The following is a 14,323-nucleotide window of genomic DNA, read 5'->3' as shown; positions in this document are numbered from 1 at the left end:
GCAAAAAAATTAACGAGTTCTGGACACAGGTCCTACAATATATTAAAGGAATCACGAAAATTAGCTGGGTAAGACACCCCCTTCCCATGATATTTGCCAATACGGAACCTTGGATAATCAAACAAAATAGGGGAGCGACAAATTTGACCTAAAATGGGAGATGATTATAAACTAATTTCTCCAGCTAGAACAAAATTAATTCAGATGTCAACCGAGATAAGAATATAAACAAACGGATGGGAATCCTGATAAAGGAAATAGAAAATAAGGAGAACGACCTGCAACACAACGTAGCAAAACATAACAAAGCACAACAGACCAGACCAAAAACTAAGAGCCTAGGCAAAGTCAAATACAAACACGATAATCAAAAGAAAGTACGGGAGTCACAAGCAAGCTATGAAACAAGGTTTTGAGTTAAATAGTAGAGGTCTATTAGATCAAGACCAGGTATAAGTTCAGAAAGGAAAAAAAGGGGTATAGCAAATATGTATTGGAATAAGTAAGACATGTAAATACAATATGCTACAATTAAAAGTATGAAATGTAGGTGCAAATACCCTAATAAAAAGATACTTTATATAAAAGAGTCAGCTGTCATTGATCTCCTTCCGGCCGGTCCGGAAACAGAGACTCCTTTCAGCAAAATAGTTGAACTAAACACCCCTTGGGATGCATTTGTGCATCTATGTATAGGATGGGAACTCCTGTATTGATAAATCTGCAGCGTTTCCTTAATACTTTGATGCATTGTGGAAATTGGATCTCCATGTAAAACTGGGCAAACTGCTAGACATGCTGTTTAGGAAATCCGGAGACTGTTTCTGCTGAATCAATACAGGAAAAAGTGGTGGCAATGTGAGAGATGGAAGAGGGGCTGTGCAAAAAGTCACACGTGGCACTCTAGAGAGGGTGCAATTGCAATTAAGTGCATTTGCTTTCAAGGCTTTGAAACATTCTATTTATGCATTTCAGTAACTGCGCGTGCATTTTATGTTACTGAAAGGTCATTCAATTTAAGGAGGTTATAATGTACATCTAAACACATTGTTTAAAAGCATTCTCACTCAATATTGTAAACATTATTACCTATTATATTATACACCCCCAATAGCATGAAGGTAAGGTTTCAGGGCAAGGGTGGCCAACTGCAGTCTTCAAGGGCCAACAAACAGGTTGGGTTTTCAGGATATCCCTGCTTCAGCACAGGTGGCTCAGTCATTATGAATGAGCCACCTGTGCTAAAGCTAAGATAGCCTTAAAACCTGACCTGTTGGTAGCTCTTGAGTACTGGAGTTGGTTAACCCTCTTTCCGGGTAAGCGAGAGAGTAAGAAGTAGTGTAAGCCTCCTCCCAGTTGAATTGAATGGTGTTTATACCGGATTCATTCTCGCTCGCCAAAACAAAATCAGCAAATTGGCTAAAGCATGTTAATGTAAATGACTTGTTAGTGTTTAGAGTTTCGTGTTTCTTTTGATTTCATTCTATTTTAAGAATTTGCAGACAGTTAAGGAAATAAATGTTCACCTGTGTAAAGCCGCACTGCATGAATACAGACCATCACCCTCTTTAAGGTATCTCTGAGTATTGTTATACTGCACATGCCTTGTCCATGGAAAACATGGACCCCCAAATATACTAGTCCAAACTCTTGGGATCTTGCCAGCGGTCGGCGATCACAACCGTGATCATATAGTTTACAATCATTTTTATGGATTATGGCAAGTTATATGATATTATGGTAAGACAACTTGGCAGACCACAGTGAGTGACGGTACCATGCTCTTTTCTATAAGAAGGCCATGAGTGCGATTTGAAGACAGGTCTCCAGTGCATGGCTCCACAGTATGGAAGCCACTGGCACTGAAGGCTCCAACATGTTTAGCACAAGTAGTAACAATTCTTCAAAGATTCACAGTGTTTTGCATTACAATAGGAGCGGCAGACACCCATTCGGAAGCAGTAGGATAGTCAAGCTGCCCTGAGCCCTAAGCGAAGGGAAACCGTGACCTTGGGCCAGGCTCCCCCCTCACATTCGCGTTGGCTCCCTGGCCTCTCTCTTCCTCCTCCCCCTCCCCCAGTCAGGAGGCAGGGGGGAAGGGCGAGGGAGGTTATATAGCAATACAGCAGTCTGGAGCTACGTGTCAGCTGTAGGTCTGGGGCCACGTGGCTGGCCATAGCAGCGTCTGTGGCTCAGCTGCTCATGGGGGCTGGCGTGCCGAGTCCCGTGCGCCAAGGAAGGAACAGCAGCATTTGGGAGTAAATGAAGGACCTTGGCCCCTGCATTCCTCCCTGGCTACAGGCCCCTTTCTTCCTTCCCTGATAATAAGTGGGGGGCACTACTTGCGTGGAGGGGCTCCCACTGGAGTGGGGGGCTCCATTGGGGCCCAGACATGTGAGTCCCCACTGGGTTGGTGAGCCTCTACTTGGGTGGGGGACCCCACTTGAGCCCACACTGGTTCATCTGGGCCTTAATGGAGCCCCCACAGGAAAGGGAGTCCACACTGGGACGAGGGGGCCCATGGCAGTTGATGGGGTAAGGCTCACCTGGCTCCCTCCCCCCCTCTGGGTTGGGGGGGAGAGGGGGAGGGGAAAGAGAGGAAACTCCCTTGGGGCCCCCACTGGGTTGGTAGTCCAATGGGCCCAGCTTGTTCCCCAATGAGAAGGGTGGACCAAAAGGTGCCCTTTTCACTGGAAGGGGGCAGAGGCCCCCACTTGCACCCCCCAATGGGGTGAGAATGAGGAGACCCCACTTGGGCTGAGCTCTCACTGGAATGAGGAATGGGGGGTCCCACTTGAGCCCCTCTATGGAGTTAAAAGGGGATCTCTGCGAGTTGCTCCTTGGAGCGGGGGTGCGCAAACTTTTCTGTTTGCACCCCAATGCCTGCTCGCGCACCCTGCCCCTATCCTTTCATCCGGCATCGGTGGCGTCATTTGACGTCAAAATGTGATGTGACGTCACATTGCCATTTGACCCTGCGGCGTCACTCGACTCCACGTTGTAATTGGTGATGCGTCGCCAGAAGCCGCCGGAGAGAAGGTAAGAGACAAACAGAGGCGTTGCCCACTCCCCCAGCATTTTATTTAAATGTTGTGGGGAAGAGCGCAGGGCCACTGCAAGCGCTGCTCTCTCCCCCCCCAGTTTGCGCCGCCTTCATTAGAGGAAAGGGGGGAGTGCGTGTTGCCCGCAGTGGCAGCAGGGGAGGGACAGGGACGCATCCGTGTACGGGGCTAAGTAGAGGGCTTGGGCCCCTGCGTACCTCCCCTAGCTAGACCACATTTTCTTTCCCCTCTACAGGACGGGACGCCCCCACAGTGGTGGGAGACCCCACTTGAGCCCCCACTTGGGAGAGGAAGGGGGGAGTCTCTGTGAGTTGACCTGAAGAGGAAGGAGACAGGAGACGTCCAACGCCCCCCAGGAGTGTGGCAGATCAGAGAACGACTGGGGGTAAGAAGAGGGCTTTGCCTCCGGTGTCTCCCTGTAGATCCCCTAAGGTTTCCCCCCGGGCTGGTCCACAAGGGGGGGGAGGGTCTGGGCCTAGGGCACTTATACCCATGGTAGCAGGGGCTCATGCTCTGTGGGGTGCAGGTCAAGCAGGAGGTCAAGGAGAGCAGGCTGTGGCATCAAAGCTGCCAAGGGCCCTGAGGGGTCTGAGCAGGCCTGGCAAGGGGGCCTGCAGAGGTTAATGTGGCAGGGGCGTTGGGCAGACAGCAATTCCCAATACGGCCAGGCTGGGTTCATTATTAAGGGTGGCGGAAGCATGGGGTGCAGGGGTCACAGTCAGTGGCTGCACGCTCGGCACTGGCAGGGGCCTCGCAGGCCGTGGGGGCCAGCCCAGCTTCAGCAGGGGTCACGCAATTAGTAGTGGCCAGCCATGTTTTACAAGAAAGCAATGTGGCAGGCGTGTTTTACAAGAATGCATACATGTGCCATGCCAGGCTTCTGGGGATGCATGTTTGCCGAGGTAAAGGATACAATTTGGGCAAGGGAGTATGTAGAATTGCTACTTTAAACCATTCTGACTCCGATTCAGTTAGTAGCGATTTGTTCAGGTCCGGTGGGGTACACTTGTCGGATATTGGTGCCGATCTTTGCAAGATGTTCTCATGAGGGTCCTAGCAGGTCTGTCAGTACGGTGCTAGTTTAAGGGGAATTTAATAGCCCCGCAGGTGCCGGCAGTTGGGGGGTAAGTGTGCTTATACTTGCCAGAAGGGGCTCCGTTCTTGGTAAAGCCCAGTGGGGCTGAGAGAAGCAAGTGGGCGAGGAGAATTTAAACGCGACTTCCGGGAGCCCACTGGCGTCAAGGTCAGGTCACGTGGGCCCGGCTTAGCTGCCACGGGTCATTGGTTCAAGGACCCGTGATCTTTAACCCAGCAATCTTACCAATAATTTAATGGTTTAATAAAAAGCCCTGGCCTTGTACCTCCAGACCTTGTCTTCTCGTTATGTGTGTGTTATTTATGTGGGTTTCTGGGTACTTAGGGTGAAGGGGAGTGAAGCTCTATCGCAGCCTCCCAGGTCACGGGGGGTGTACTGTACATGCAACAACACGCTGTCTTATGCCAAAGGTGAAAAAAATAACATGACATTTCAGGTGCTCCAACTGGAGCTCGTTATCAAAAATCACACTGCGGAGCAATATTTACTAAGAAATCTCGCGTATCACTGCAGACACATCTTGAGATAGGAGGGTTGCTCAATAATTGTCTGCTCACAGAACAGGAACGGATGTAGTGGAGACAGTTGAAATAAATGTTAATTCCTTAGTACTGTATTTTCATTTAGTACAATAAAGAGAAAGTTAGTACGTTTTATGTGTGCCCAATATTTTGCAAACTGACCGACCTGACTGCCAGAATTCGGTAAAACGCGCTGCCATATCTTGCAGGCCGCTCCGGAAACAAGATACAAATAGATACAAAAACAGTATGTATTTCTACAATGAATGCATGATGTATCAGAACAAATGTTTTCGATGTGACGGGCCAAAAAGGCATAACATGAGATAAATATTGTAATAAAGCTTGGGATAAAATACATGCAAGTGTTTTGCCATCTGATGGATGTGTGTGTGTCACTATTCTAAGGGAACAGAAGGTGTCCCAGAAGTTCATTGAACTCATTTGCATCTGAATTTGGCTTTCAACTGACATGGCAGGATCCAAAAAAAAACCTAAGAGATTGAACATTGAAAAGACTGGAGAAGCATACAAACACATTTCATAACATGGCTGGTGTGCGAGATAAGTAAATAGACATGTGCACCATATTATACCATTTATTTTTATTCCTGACCAATCATTTCTATGTTTGCATAGGCGGAAAAACATTTATACACTAACATAATCTATACATCAGAAACACACCAATCCAGCTCAGACATTTCATTCCCCTGTCTATATAAAACTATTCTCTATCCATCCATATCCTCACGCATGGATTGTCAACCATGTACTGCAAGCTTGAGAAGATTTCTCAGCGTTTAAAGGCCAAAGCCCATTTCATTTTCAAAGCGCAGAGTGAAACAAACCCCATCATGGAGAGAACTAGGATCCACGTTTCTTCATTCGCTTATGAAGTGGGAGACACCCTTTGTGAACCCAGTGATATCTCGCAGTACCCAAAAACGAGGCCGCATTTTTCTGCACCTCAGCAACAAAAGTTAGCTCGTGAACAGAGAGTTTGTATAGCAAGATGTTCAGTGAAGTGTATACTAGCAGCTATCGTTGGATCTGGAATGATTACGGGACATGTACCCAGCATTCACATGATGCATACAAGACTGGCATGGTGTGCATTCTCTGTACATCGCCCTTCATAAGCACCAAACATTTACCATATTTTAAGAGCAATGGCTCATGGAATAATCTCATACTTTACATCTACAATGCATAGATTTGTTTGTTGTGTGACTGCAAATCAGACAACACCTACCAATATTTAAATAGTTATACACAATATTGAAACATAATGCTTACTGTCCAATTGCATTTATTTCTCTAGAGACCTTCCGAGCACAAAATCCTCCAAGAAACTGGCCACAAATGGTTAGAGAATCCCACGCCAAAGCATTTGCTGCTTACTTCTAACCTGTATTTATTTGCAAGCACCAGCCTCTCCCCAAGTAAAAAAATAAATAAAAAAATAGGCAATATACAGAATTAATTCTTTCCCATCATCCCTCGTGGTGTAAGAACGGGTCAGTAATGATGAAATAATCACTGCCCTATTACAAGAAATGTCGGTAACACTGCTGGGCAATGTATTCCTTTACAAACAATAAGGGCTGCTGCTTTGACTTGAGGCTGACAGCACAAAGAGCCCTTTCCCGGTGCCTGCTCTGCATGTAGAAACGCTCCCTGCACTGCAGACACACATTAGGATGCCTGTTAAATAGCACTGCTGCTTACAAGCAGAAAATCCATTTACCTTTCTGTGGTCTGATGATAAAAGATTCCGAGGCTCCGTTGACGAGGCGACAGTATCCATCTATCAAGTCCGCCATGTTCTCTGCGATGGTTAGGGATGGGGCTGTCACTGTCAGAGGCTGAGGGAAGAAGACCGAACCAACAAAGGGGCATTATTGATGTCCTTCGTGTGTCACAGAACAGCTGCATAATGACATCAGAGCTTGAGAACAGAGATTAGGTGGCGGGATATGCAATACACACAAAGGTACTCAGAAATCACATGTATTCCTCATTATGTTATCTGGCTCGGGTGTGATAAGCAGCAGTGTGACATGTACACCTCTTATGTACCAGCGAGCAAGGCGACTATTACAGGGCCGCTGGCATTAACTCATCTCGCAATGCGGTGCGGGGCTTTTTGGCAGCGAGACAGTAAAATCCTTACATGAAACAATCTAACAGCAAAGTGGTTAAAATGTTTATACTAGAACATGTGTATTGCAACATTAAAAACAATCATGTGCGTGTTTGGGTCTATTCTGAATAGTGAAAGTTAGGCAATGTCTAACTAAACATGGGGGGGCAACTCTAGTCCTCAAGGGCCACCAACAGGTCAGGTTTTCAGGATCTCAGCTTCAGCACAGGTGAGTTAATCAGTGGCTCAGTCTGACTGTGCTGAAGCAGGAATATCCTAAAAACCTGACCTGTTGGTGGCCCTTGAGGACTGGAGTTGCCCCCCCACCCCCCTTAACCTAGATGCATCTGCCAAGCACAATCCTTTTTAATTTGCACTAATCTGTCCATTTGTATTAAATCTAAAAGCCAAATAAAATGTGTGGAGCTGTGTAACAAGGACTTATCCCTGTTTTACAGAAAAGCTGCGTTGAGCTCTGAATCCAGCATGGAGCTGGTTAACTGCAGCCACACAGTTAGCCAGTCTCCACCTGGACTAATCAGAGCTCTGCGAAAGAGCGTCATGTGAGACACAGAAGAGAGATTTCCTTAGCACAGTTACAACTGGGCTGATGAAGGAGAGGAGAGTCTTGAGAGCCCAGGAGATCTGTGTTCTGAGATCAAGACACCCAGACACCCAAAGACCTATATTTCCTGGACACAGAGGACCCAGGAACCTGCCAGAGACTGACATGGAGGGCCACCTGCTTTAAGGTACCTCTTGAGACTTTGGGGTTATAGGCTGGTAATGGGATTATCCCTCCAGCCCTGCAGATAGGGACTGGAGAAGTAAGTTAGCCCTTACAAAGGGATAGGGGTTTGTTATGTTGGTATATTTTTGTTTGCTGTGCTGTTTAAAAGTGGCAGGCTCAATAAAGCCATATGTTAATTTCACCCTAAATGGTCTCTATTTGCATACCTCTGCACACATCTCTTACGAGAAGTATCGTAGAACTGAACATACATCAACACAATTACATTTTTCTTTCCAGCATGTTATTTGGTGGCCGCAAGGCCGTGTCAGACAGATTGCACCAAAGCCGTCAAGATGACAGGCATGAAAAACCGTGGACATTGGCCATGAAATACACATCTTCATTCATAGCGGCAACCCCTTGGTTAAAAGTTGCATAAACATAATAATAATATCTTCATTTATTTAGATGTTATGTTGTATTTGCACATTCCAACACGTTATACTAATGTATTTTGCCAAGAGTAAAAATCAACGTTTCAGACCCCAGCGAGTCCTGACAAACGCCCCCTCCCCGGGTCCGAAACATGCTGACTCTCCCACCCCACGTGTAGGGTTTTGTTGTGCACCTCAGCAGACGACATCTTGAGGAGTGCTGATCTGCTGATCTGACGTATATATTCACACGCAGGAACGCACCTCAAGATCAATTTATACAATACCCTGATAAGTGGCTGAGAGAAGGCAAAAGCGTGTGAGTTAAAGGAGGAGGAGGAAGGTTAGAGGGCAAAATAGAGTGGAGAGATTCAACGGAAAGATAAGCGCAACAATGTGAGAAGAGAGAAATCTAACAGCAGAACGGGACAGATAGAAAGTTGATCATGGACTTGGAGAAGTCAGACTGACAGATATACAGAGATAGAAGATTCCCAATTTTGGAGAAATAATTTGACATGGAGGTACTGTATAAATTTGGGTCATGCACAGCAATCGTGTAGGGAGGTTTTTTCACGGTACACATCTAGCAAGACTTGGGACGTCTGATCCGGACACATGGATCCCCCGCAGCCGGGCGACAGCAAGTCTCGCTACATCTGTAGGTGCGCCCGATAGAAAGCCAAGCCCAGAATATCAAAAACTATTGAACGAGGCGAGGATTTCAGAGACTTCGGTTGTTATTTTTTTACAAAAACTTTTACACAATAAAAGAAAAACCTAATTCAATATTCATTGTGATATGATGAATCTACTCTTCACAATGTGTAACTAAAATGAGAGAGTATGTACCAAGTATATAAATTACTAACCCTAGCTACTCAAACAATTTAGGATTAACCCTTCCGTTGCCAGAAAGGCCTGCAACCATTGGTCCAAGTGTGATAGCACTAGGGCAGTGGTTCTCAATTATTTTACGAGCAGGGGCACCCAGAAGGATCTTTAAAATCTTGGGGCACTTCTGCTCTTCAGACCTTACAAATCCCCCTCCACACTTACACACTCACCCTTCCTTTCCAAAAGCACACACCCCACCCTCTTCTCCCACACTCCCCTTTCACCCCCTCACATCGCTCCTCTTGCTCACACACCACATGTACCCACACTTCTCACACAGCACACATCCACTTTCTTAATCATAAACCCCAGTGTTATCCACCTTCTCTTACTTACACCACATACGCCCTCACAAAGCAAAGCACCAACGTCTCTCCACACACATCACACACACCTCTCTTCCCTCACACACACCTCAAACATGTCAAGAAACGGGTGCATGTTATTGTAACAGAATTATTCCAGATGCTGGATTCTTCTTTTTATTGACTTAACCGGGCTCAGAAATAACAAGTGATCTAAACCACGTTACTTCCGTGTGGCAACTGCTTCTCTGGCGGCACATGTGGTAAATAAAGTCTTAGAAGTTTGGTATCGAACATTTGTAACAGTGATTTTACCTCTGAAGCTCCAGCAATTTTGAGCTGCAGAATCCCCTTCCTGTCCTTCTCCTCACTGCTCGAATACTGGATGGTCTGAACCTGAGTAAAGTCTGCCAAATGAGTAGGCTGAAAAAGAGGACATTTATAAAGTCACAATTATATGATATTATATTGGCAGTATTAAAGCAAAGCGCTCGTTTTGTAAAAAAATAAATAATATATGTATAAACAAATACATGAAACAAATGTATATAAAATAAATACATACGAGCGCGCATGTGTATATAATACACACAGAGAGACACATATACACACACACACACGTGCGTGAGTGTATACACACACCTTATAATATGAGAGATTTACTCATCAGTTATCATTAATAGTATGTGTAATAAAGATGGCGGGGGATATGAAGTATTTTAAGAATCTGGTACTGCAGGGGTTAATGTGGCTACACTTTGACAAACTACAAACAAATGGTTTTAAGGCCTGCCAGACCAGGCCTATGTTGTATGGGACTGATAGAATCTATTTGTTTTGCCAGAGATGGCTCTTCTGACACGCAAGTAAACAGGACACTTATAAAGGTACTTTCAAAGCATTCTTGGAAGAGTTCTACAGAGCGCCAAGGGGCGCCAATATAGGAAATATGGAATCCGGGACCTGATACCTATTCTGGAGTATAACGTTTCAATATTTGTAATCGTGTCAAGGATAAGAATGCAGTAAGTCCCAACACTTGACGTTTTGAAGTTGGCAAGGGACAGATCTCCATTTATTATTCAAATTTAGGGCAAGCTTGTCAAATATTAGTATTGTTACATTCAGCAAACTCGGCTGAATCTATTGATATGACTCACGTTTGTCTAAGTATTAGACAAATTAAGATACATGGTCTTTTATACATCTAGTCAGACTTTAAATGTCAAGAAAGGTTGTTTTTGCTTCTTCTAAGTGGTAAAACTGTCAACCCTGTGGCTGATTGATGACAGAGGTGGGCTTACGGTGTTCTCAATTAAGGGGAGTTATAATTAAAAAATAGGGCTTTATATTCTGAGTTAGAATACAACAACGAGGTGTTATGGGATCAGATACGCAAGTTCTCATCTTTGCTATGCCAGTGACCTCTCTGGGAAATAACCTATGACATGGTAAAGTATAGAAATTTCTATCTATGTTTGATCCTTTTATGTTAAGAAACTGTTCTGCATTCATTGTAACTGTATGTTCTTGTAATAATCTTTTTCTGGATTCTAAAGCGCTATATATATATATATATATATATATATATATATATATATATATAAAAATAATCTTTTATAAGTAATGCTTTGAGCTCTGAATGAACTGTTGCACACTTTGTAGAGAGTAACTTACATTTTCGGACACATTTTGCTACAACACGTGTGTGCCAAGTACATAGATTTTCAATAATAAACAGGGACCTTAGACCCTGTCAGATATGTATATTTACATTTTGTCTGCATATTTCATGGGTCGTTAAAGCGGATTAGATAGCAATTGAGTAAGGGGTTCATATTAACTCACTCAAAATACCTTGCACAGGAGAATGGCGAGTTGGCTAGTTTAGCCGTGTGTATTAACCCTGCTTGCATAGATCAGTAACAGGATCACAAGTGTGCGGTCTGTGACAGATGGTATATTGGGACCGAGTGAGGGGAGATATTGTTAATTTGAGGGACCTGTGTGGAAGGTGAAAAGTGGGACAGCTAGAGAGCCGTGTATTGACCCTTGTCCCGTATACAGGTCACGTGCTCACAGGTGTGCCGTACGTGACAGTATATCTTATTTCCTTTATTCCACTGGAAGTGGATGTCTATGCTTCCCAACCGTCCCACTGTTTATACCAGTGATCATGATGTACATGCACACAAGATGAAGAGGATGGGAAGGAAGAGGAGGGAGGTGGCAGAGTGGCACTAAGTGTCCGAGTGGAAGCAGAGAGGATGACCGCAGTGACTGAAAGCATGATTACAAAGTGTGTGTGTGTATGTTTGTGGGTGTGTGTGTGTGGGGGGGGTGGGGGGGAGTGTGTGGTGGGGTGTGGTGTGTGTGTGGTGTGTGGTGGTGTGTGTGTGGGGGGCAGGGGGTGTGACAGATCAGAGCTGGTGCTGACGGGAGCCATTATCCTACGTTCTTTGCATTTACCAGACCACATTCTGTGTGCCACTAATTGCAACCCTTTCAGGAGCACATACAGATGTAGCAAACTTTAAGGTTTCCAGCACTGGGGTAAGTTGTGGTCATGCAACTGCGGCTGCCCCAGTCACAGGAGGATTTTAACACTGTGGAGGGTCTGATTCGTAGGACCCCCTGCAGTGCGACTGCGGCAGACACCATCTCCGGTGCCGCAGACTTTCATTTTTTCGGCCTCTGTAGCGTAGACAGCAAGTCTCGCTACATCTCTACATCACGTAAAGAATTAAGATATTGACACACTGAGCAAGAGCGCTTTACAATCTATAACATTCTTGCAGCAGAGCATCTATTTAGTGTCTCACAACAATCAATCTATGGATCAAAACTGCACTTTGTGCTAAGATCCACGATCAGAATAATATGTGCCTATATACAGTGACAAGAAAAGGTGAACCCGTAGGATTTTCACACATATCACATATCGAAACCTTAAGTGTTATTAGATCTTAATCTAAGTCCCCATAATAGATAAAGATAACCTGATCAAACAAATGACACACAAACATGATACTTTTTCCACTTTTATCAACAAATGATTCAACATTCAATATCCATGCGTAAAAAAGTATGTTACCCTTTAGATTCATTACCCCTTGAGTAGCAATGACTTTAACGAAGCGTTTCCTGTAACTACTGGTCAGTCTCTCACATCTGTAAGGAGCAATGGGCACAAATTCCTTAAAACCGAACTGCTTCAACTCAGTGACATTTGAGGGCTTCCTTGCATGGACAGGTCGCTTCAGGTCCTGCCACAACATTTCAATGGGGTTTAGGTCTGGACTTTGAATAGGCCATTCTAAAAACACGGAATTTCTTCTTCAGTAGCCATTTCTTTGAAGATCTGCTCATATGTTTAGAATCATTATCTTGCTGCATGACCCACTTTGGTTTCCACGGATGGATGGGCTGACATTCTCCTCTAGAATGTTTTGATACAATGCAGAATTCATGGTTGTGTCAATGATGGCAACCCATCCAGGTCCTGAGGCAGGAAAGCAGCCTCAAAACATCATACTACCACCACCATGCTTGACGGTTGGGATGAGGTTCTTCTGTTCAAAAGCAGTTTTGTTTTCGCCAAACATAACGTTTCTCATTGAGGCCCAAAAGTTCTACCTTTGACTCGTCTGTCCAGAGAACATTGTTCCAGAAGTCTTGTGGATCATCTATGTGCTCTTTGGCAAACTTCAGATGGACAGTAATGTTCTTTTTAGAGAGAAGTGGTTTCCTCCTGGCTATCCCTCCATGAACAACATTCTTGTTCAGTCTTTTTCTGATACAATGCAATAACGATAAACAGCACTCACACTAATGAAATAAAGTATACAATGCGGGGTGCCAAGGACTAGAGAGGATCCAATCCCTCTCAAAACAATAAAAAATACTGAATAGTCCAGCACCCCCTATATAAAGGATTCAGATCACTGGTATAGAACCAAAAAGGTAAGTTTTAATATATGCACAAACGAATTTAAAAAAAGCATACAATACCACACATGGAAAACTACAATAACATAAAGGTAGTACCATATATGGGGTGTTTGGGGGGAAAAAGTGGAACAAAACAAGGGGGGGGGAACAAAACAAGGGGGGGAACAAAACAGGGGGGGGGCACCTTCTGGACATATCCTGCATTCCTATGTCAGTGCTGGTAACCTGCTGCATACTGCTGTACACCTATATCCACCTTCTGGACGAATCCTGGGTTCCAGTGTGATTGCTGGTGATCTGCTGCCTGCTGCTGTGAATTGACACCCAAGTACACCATGGAGTACCACTGAGCATGAGGCTTACACTGATCTCCACACATCACGGGGACTCTCCATGGCAACTGTTCCTGTTTACACTTAGAATGGAAGTGAACTGGGGCGCTCCCTTTACACAATGCTTGAAACTGAACAGAAGAATAAGGTCACAAATAAATATACATATACCACACTTCAAATGCTCAGTGTCTGCTGCTCAACCCCTGGAAAGGATCTTCCCACGATCCTCAAGAAAACATAGGTAGAAAGAGAGACAGAGGGGCGCAGACAAGGGTCAGAGTTAATATCAGACCAGTAGTTGAAAACACATACAATAGTAAACCAATGGTTAAGAGCACAGGGGTGATAAGAGTATAACGTAATATACGTATAGTATGTTTGGTACTGGGAAGTACTATAGGTATCTTTATTTTCTTTCCTTCTTCTTGCTAGTCAGTCATGCTCCTTCTCCCTCTGTACATCATGCATGGGCCACTCAGGGCGCATGTAGTGGAAGACAGCGCCACACAGATGAATACAAATACGTTTATTTGGCAAAGAATGTGTGACAACAATTCACTCACATGTAAAAAACTGCTCAGGGTGAACAGTCCTGTAGACCGGACGCGGCGAACAGGAGCACACTGCACCGGAGAGCGGGAGGTTGACGTCGGCGTCCCTGAGCAGTTTTTTACATGAGTGAATTGTTGTCTCACATTCTTTGCCAAATAAACGTATTTTTATTCATCTGTGTGGCGCTGTCTTCCACTACATGCGCCCTGAGTGGCCCATCCATGATGTAGAGAGGGAGAAGGAGCATGACTGACTAGCAAGGAGGAGGGAAAGAAAATAAATATACCTATA

General features: G+C 44.7%; 1 protein-coding gene across 19 annotated transcripts in view; it reads right to left on the bottom strand.

The window, feature by feature from the left end:
* Positions 1-14,323, bottom strand: part of PTK2 (protein tyrosine kinase 2) — a 338,626-nt gene that overhangs the window by 114,896 nt on the left and 209,407 nt on the right. For all 19 annotated transcript variants that reach the window (XM_075581727.1, XM_075581721.1, XM_075581682.1 and 16 more), the window contains 2 exons: positions 9,510-9,617; positions 6,430-6,547 (listed from right to left, as the gene is read on the bottom strand). In XM_075581727.1, the coding sequence (XP_075437842.1) occupies positions 6,430-6,547; positions 9,510-9,617 (226 nt within the window). The remainder of the gene's footprint in view (positions 1-6,429; positions 6,548-9,509; positions 9,618-14,323) is intronic.

Source organism: Ascaphus truei, chromosome 2 (assembly GCF_040206685.1).
Source record: "Ascaphus truei isolate aAscTru1 chromosome 2, aAscTru1.hap1, whole genome shotgun sequence".
Lineage (NCBI taxonomy): Eukaryota > Metazoa > Chordata > Amphibia > Anura > Ascaphidae > Ascaphus > Ascaphus truei.
The sequence above is the reverse complement of the archived record's forward strand: the minus strand, read 5'-3'. Positions and strand labels throughout refer to the sequence as shown.